This window comes from Zea mays, chromosome 4, assembly GCF_902167145.1.
Source record: "Zea mays cultivar B73 chromosome 4, Zm-B73-REFERENCE-NAM-5.0, whole genome shotgun sequence".
NCBI classification, from domain to species: domain Eukaryota; kingdom Viridiplantae; phylum Streptophyta; class Magnoliopsida; order Poales; family Poaceae; genus Zea; species Zea mays.
Window position 1 is genome coordinate 40133690 of NC_050099.1, and position 7114 is coordinate 40140803.

Sequence of the window (7114 nt, forward strand, 5' to 3'; positions counted from 1 at the left end):
TGTCAAGAGACAGTTATACAAGTACCTGTCCCGATTTCGATTTGTCAATTGCTAGTTGATTACACTTACGATGGAGAAAAGAGTATTACTATTTGGGACCATTATTGCTTGTGCACCTCATCAGCACCATCATCCTATTACATATATTTCATGTACACTTCCTCTTCCATAAAAAAGGGTGCAATCACAAGTTTTATTGCATGGAATAGTTCTCCTGACGTGTTCATGCATATTGCATGGAGCTTTGAGCCATGACAATCATATATAGACACATAGGTGTATTATGTTTGGCTCCATGCTCATAGAAGTTGATTTTAAATACTTACTGAAATTTTAAATAATTTAATTAACTTAGTCCAACGACTCTAGACGTTGATTTATTTTGGACCGAGGCCGGGAGTACGTCCTCTCGGTATAGCAACAAGCTAGACTGGCAAGCAAGTCAACCGGGAGTACAGGACCACAGAAGAGTCCATTATTAGGCTCAACGTGTGTTAGGGCAAAAGCCCATGGCCAGAGGACAAGTTGTGTCTGCCATGCATTGCCCAACATCTAATCATAGTTGATGAGACTATAGGCCTGTTTGTTTCAGCTTATAGATTATATAATCTGAATTATAATTTAAATTATATAATTTAGATTATAATCTAGATATATTATAATCTATATGTAGTTGTTTGGTAGTCTAGATTATACAAATATAGATTATTCATAAAGACAATAATACCCTTGTTTGTTTTTTTGAGGCGAGGAAAGAAGGATGGTATATATTGTAATTTCTATTTACATAACCATGGGTAGTGGGTCTTTTGCCAAAATAATCTCAAATAAGCTACTCTTGAGGAGATTATGAGATTATCATAATTTGGACTTTAGATTATATAATCTGAATCCATAATCTATGTGTTTGTTTACCTATTGGATTATTTGCGCTGGATTATATAATCTAGAGAGATTATAATCCGAAACAAACAAGGCTTATTGTTTCTCGCCCATTTTAATGACCACATGCTACCTTTAGTCAAACATGGAAATGTAAACACTCAGCTATATGTTGTTTCTTTGCCCTATTTCTTATGTAGATTTTAACGTTCCATGCTCTTGGATTGCTTTTTACGTTTCCATCGTTTTTGAGCTATAGCTCACTGATTTTAGATGGTTTTAGGGTCACGTTAACTCCAAGTTTGTCTCGGGATGCCTTATTTCTCTCCTCTTACTATACCGTCCTTTTTGCCCATGGGTTAGGGTTCTATTGTGCATTAATCCTAGCCCTAGGAGTTCCATATTGTGCATTAAATCATTCCGGCCTTCTGGGAGCCAAAAAGGGCTCATACCCATGTGTACGTGGAGCCATACCACATTTTTGAGGAGCTATGGTGTTAGGGAGAAGTTTTGGTGAGGTGGGTAGAAAGATCGCTAGTAATAACCACTACAAAAAACTGATAAATGTTCGTGGGACAAACTAAGAACGTGGGTACCGACGTTCTTGTTTGAGTTAGGTTCATGGGTATGGCGAAGAACGTAGGTGCCCACGTTCTTAGTTTAAGTTCGTGCGCCCTGGTTAAAACCGTCGAACTTAACGCACTACACGACGGTTGATCTTTAGCGACCCTTATTAGGTACCAACTGTGGGTTGCTAAAGGTTAGGGACCGACAGTCAGTCGCTAAATCCTTTTGTAGCAACGGTCGGTTGGTCGCTAAAAGTCTAGAATTTTAACAACTTATGGTTGGTCGCTATAGATGTCGTCGGGGACTAGCGGTGGGTCGCTATAGAGCAAGGATCACTATCAAATCTTATAGCCTGAACGTACATGTAGATGTTAGTGACTAAAAATTAATTAAAACAAGTAAACATTGATCGCTAAATTGCGTGGTGATTTATTTATTTTTAATATTGCTTGTATGTTTATTTCATGGTTTATTTATGTATGGACATGACTATAGTGTGCTACTATATTCTTTGTGCTTATATTAAATAGGGTAATAAATTTTTATTCAAATGTTTATTATTTATTTGTATTCGTAATAATTTATTCAAATGTTTATTATTTATTTGGTAATTTTTTTATGAATTTTTGAGTAATTTAAAAATGCATTTTGAAATAAATAAAAAAAGAAAACCCTCCCTAACCCTAAGACCCACTAGGGGCCCATCTACCTAGCAGCCGCGCGTTCCTGGCTTTCTCCCAGCCGCCGTCGATCTCTATGTCTCCCTTCCATCTTATCTCTCCCCTCACCTCTCTTCCCTTCCCTCGCCTGCACCGACCGCGCCATGAGCGGGGGACGGCGGCGCGGCCGCTCCGTCTTGCGTACTGCGACGACAAGGGCAAGTTCGTGATGGTCCCCGAGGCGGTGGCGGCGCTGCAGCTCGTCAAGGGCCCCGTCGGGGTCGTCTACAGCACCGTGCCTGCGAAGAAATCACGGTGCGTGCTTGGTGTGCACACCACGCCTGGAGACACTCACGCGGTTCATCAGAAATTCAGAATCATCATCCGCAAGTTGATGTCGTCGAGGTACTATGTGTCATTTGCGTCCCAGCTGGAGTATATGGCATCAGCATTTACTTCATAAGCATTAGTGATGTAGTTAGTTAGTTCTGAACCTCCCCCAAATCAAATACGGTTGCAGTTGTAGCAATAGAAGCGAGTGGTTGGAGTGCGTCCTTGTCAAATCAAATTAAACTATATATATGGACTTTGTCATGTAGTAGGAATATGATTCTCTCCCTACGAAAACAAGGTGCATGAGACAATCGTAGGAGGCAGTAGCGGTCTCACTGCACTGCTGCGTGCGTACAGTCCACCTCTTTGGTTGGGTGGGTTAGACTAGCTCCAACAAGGAGCTCTAAATGCTCCTGTACCCTAAATTTAGAGGATGAGGACGTCCTCTATCCCTCCAACAACGTCCTCTAAACGTTCCTCTAAATTTAGAGGACGCTGCTGGATCCTCTATGTATAGAGTTCCTCTAAACGGTTCTCTATCTATTTGAATACTTTAAACAATCGTTTTAGTAAAACTAAAATATGTACAATACATTTGATAGTATGACAAACACGTATGTGCAAAAATTTAAAAATAAAAATGTCTTTAATATAGGTATTTACATATAGGGGACGTGATTTAGAGGACGTTGTTGGAGAGGAAATAGATATAGGGGGTAGAATCTTTTAGAGAAGACTGTAAGGCTGTCTCCAGCAACGTCCCCTAAATTTCGTCCCCTAAAGGAATATTCCCTGTACTTTACAGAACACTCTAAAAGATTCTGTCCCCTATATATTCTGTGTCTCCAGCAACGTCCCCTAAATTCGGTCCCCTAAAGCTACAGTGTTAACAGAATTCCTTTTTCCATTTCTTTTTTTGTTTTCTTTGATTTGTACCCATTTCATCAAATTGTAAGGATGATAAAAAAAATGTATTCAATATTTTTACAAATAATAATATAAAAAATGGTTCATTCATACTTTCGAATTGTAACAAAAAATAACATTCCATTTTTTGATTTCTGTAATTGTTGTTCAAAAACGTGTCATATTCTTTAAATTGTACGAAAAATTTGTTTATAAAATGTCATGCTTCCACCGTAAGCCACGACACTTATTCAAGAAGCCATCGACTAGCTTCGGCTGCACGACAAGAGTATGGCTTCTCTCCGAAGCGTATCCCTTCAATAAATACTCACAACCTCAACACATCACTCACACTTCGCATACACTGCTCCACAACAATGAACCCGTTCATAGATTCCAATATTTTTGTTCGCATGGCGCAAGACATGGAAGATGAAGACCATGACCTCGAGGTTGCGACGTACCAACATCGTAGGCGTCGTGCACTTAACGAGCGTCGGTATGCTGGTTCCATTCCCGGGCGTGTTCGCATCCATCGTGACCATATCAGCGGTGATGCAAGAATCCGAGCCGACTACTTTTGCGCGCAACCGGTGTACACGGATGCACAATTTCGGAGGAGGTATGTTTTTTGTTACGCACATCTATTCACGTCCATAGTACGTACTTCACACTTGTACTGAAATATAGGTTTATCCAATATAGGTTTCGCATGCGTCGTCATGTGTTCGAGCGGCTCGTTCTTGCGGTGCAACAAGTGGATCCCTACTTCGTTCAACGTCCAAACTGTGCCGGTGAGCTTGGTCTATCTGCCCTTCAGAAAGTTGTTGCTGCCGTACGTATACTTGCATATGGTGTTCCTGCGGATGCCGTTGACGAATACGTACGCATTGGTGAATCTACGGCACATGAGGCTTTGAAACACTTTTGCACCGCCATCCAAACCGCTTTTGGGGGGTACTATCTCAGGAAACCAACTCGTGCTGATATCGCTAGGCTTCTCCAAGTTGGAGAGGCACGCGGCTTCCCCGGTATGCTAGGTAGTGTCGATTGCATGCATTGGGAGTGGCGTAACTGCCCAACTGCATGGAAGGGGATGTTTACTGGTCGGGGTAAACACCCTACAATGATCCTCGAAGCTGTTGCCTCGTATGACCTATGGATTTGGCATGCATACTTCGGCATGCCCGGTAGCTGTAACGACATCAATGTTCTTCAACGTTCTAACCTGTTTGATTCGCATCTTACCGGTGATAGTCCACCAGTCACTTTCTCTGTCAATGGACACACGTACAACATGGGATATTACCTAGCAGATGGTATTTATCCGGACTGGCCAGCGTTTGTCAAGACAATCCGTCACCCGTATGATGTCAGGACACAACACTTTGCCACTATTCAAGAGTCCGCTAGAAAAGACATTGAAAGAACATTTGGAGTACTACAGAAGCGATGGGCCATAGTTCGTGGTCCTGCATATGGTTGGTCTCCACAACACATTGGAGACATCATGAAAACTTGCATCATCTTGCACAACATGATCGTAGAAGATGAAGGTCCTTCGTCTTTGAACACAAGCTTCGACAACATCGGAGTTTTGGCCGACACCTCTCATGGTTCCATGTCCGAGCGCAATGAGTTCATAAACAATAGGTACGACCAACTACATGATGCAGTTAAATATAATCAGTTGCAGGTTGATCTAATCCACCACCACTGGGCGCGGCTTGGATCGGGAGCTACTTAAGTATGTAGTTTATGTTAGTACCATCAATAAAATGTCGTAGTGTCATGTGTAATGTCGTATGTTCTGTTTGTCTGAAGGTAGTATGCAGTAATGTCCTAGGTTATGTTTGTCCCAAGCTATTATGTGTAATGGTGGAATGCAACTACTGCAATATGATGAAGCAAGTCTACTATTTGTATGCAACAACATTATTGTACAACCCCTACAATGCACAAGTGCAGAAACATAAACTTGTTCTTCATTCTCAGAAAAATGACAAGTGCAGAAACATAAACTTGTTCTCCAAACCATGACACAACAGGAAAATGTCAAGTGCACAAGTGCTGTAAATAAACTTGTTTTCGAAAACAACTAACATTACTTCCTCAAACACTACAATGTCTTCATGAACATTCACTTGCTTGACGACGAGCTTCCAGTCACCCTTGCCAGAATCTCCTGTTGTTTCGCCTCATAGTACTGTCGAAGGAGGGGGTTACATTTTGTCAAATCCATGCTCAATATCAGTACCTCCTGTTCCGTCTCCTCCTTCACCTTTTGTCGTTCCATCTTCATCTTCTCTAGATTAAGCTTCTTCCTCTCCAATATGAGTTTCTGCCTCTCCTGTTTCTTCATGAACTCCAACTTCTTCTCCTCAGTTGAAGCTACTGATTTGTACACAGATAACCGTTCCAAAGAAAGCTCACCCATCCGTGTTAGGTACTCCGAATCAGTGGATGATGTGTTCTCTGATCTTTGCTTCTTTGCCTTTTCCTTGGCTGAATCACGACCAAGCGGTCTCTTCGAAGTAAAACTTGATGGAGCTGAGTCTTCACCACCATCTAAGTCAATAGTATTGGATTGGGTTCCAATAGGGTTCGGTGGAGGAATCTGGTTACCCATGTGCTGGTCCATCCATTTTGGTTGATCCTTCAATATGGACCAACAATGTAAGAAATGGAAGGGCTTCTTTTCAACAGCAGCAAACCGAGTAGCCGCAAGAGATGTCTGCAAAACATATAATGCATTTACTCAAACCGCTGGGATGTAGTAAAGTACATTGATGAAGAACATATGCATAATACAACATACACTTACCTTATCTGCATCAGTCATGCCACTTGGGTTTTGTCGAAGCACAGCCATCATGTATCCAGCAAATGTAGAACATTGAGTTTTGATACTGTCCCACCTGCTCATGAGAGATTTTGTAGACCTCTCTGGCATTGATCCTCTGCGAGAGTTGTATGCCTCTGTAATCCGATTCCAAAATCCTTGACGCTTCTGACCAGTGTTGACAATGGGATCACAACTCACAGCCAACCAAGCTTGACAAACCCTCATATCCTCTTCAGACGTGAAATTTGCTAGCTTTGTGCGTTGAGGAGCCTTCTTCATAGGAGGTGGTGCTGGTGATCCCTGGGCTGGTATCTCAGGCGTAGGAGCAAATGCAGTGTTCTGAAACTGAGTGGCATCATCCTCGGAGAGGTAACTTCCATATTGTGCCATAACTTGGTTCCAGTCGGTACCCATGCTGTACAATGAAGGTACTCGCACAAAAATAGAACATATTTAACTAAATAAGTGTACTACATTTCAGGCAACCATATGAAATGAATACAAACCATGACACTGTTATCAGTCTCATGCACAACAAAGTCAGTAGTGGCGAGGACTACATATATTGCAAAGTTCATAACATTAAGCATTACCAAAGATAGGTATGGACAAACATAACCAGCATATGAACTAAAGCAGGTTCTTGTGGCACACATCAGTTGTGTTCACATACAAAAGACTAGTACGACATACATAAACCTAGCACATACACCTAATCTAGTAGGGATAGGTGTCGTCGGTGGAGTAGTCACGGCCGTCGTCGTAGCCGACGATATCGTCATTGTTTAACTCTGAATCATAATCAATCAGAAGCTCATCCTCTGTTTGTGATGATTCAGCAATTGGTGTAGGGGTCATGTGCTCTATCTCCCAGTCTTTTTCCAGTGCAAGCTGATCAAGGTCGTTGGCGAGGTCCTCGATC

The 7114-nt window shown here is 41.8% G+C and overlaps 2 protein-coding genes across 2 annotated transcripts; one reads left to right on the forward strand and one right to left on the reverse strand.

Moving 5' to 3' along the window:
- The first annotated feature begins 3717 nt into the window (after positions 1-3717).
- LOC103653133 (protein ALP1-like) lies at positions 3718-5272 on the forward strand. The gene is made up of 2 exons (XM_008680093.2): positions 3718-3969; positions 4053-5272. Exons 1-2 carry the CDS (start codon positions 3725-3727, stop codon positions 5092-5094), a joined length of 1287 nt encoding a protein of 428 aa, XP_008678315.1. The 5' UTR covers positions 3718-3724; the 3' UTR covers positions 5095-5272.
- Positions 5273-5367: 95 nt separating this feature from the next.
- LOC103653134 (glutathione S-transferase T3) lies at positions 5368-6464 on the reverse strand. The gene is made up of 2 exons (XM_008680094.2): positions 6172-6464; positions 5368-6081 (listed from the first exon to the last, which is right to left on the reverse strand). Exons 1-2 carry the CDS (start codon positions 6415-6417, stop codon positions 5488-5490), a joined length of 840 nt encoding a protein of 279 aa, XP_008678316.1. The 5' UTR covers positions 6418-6464; the 3' UTR covers positions 5368-5487.
- Positions 6465-7114: the final 650 nt, after the last annotated feature.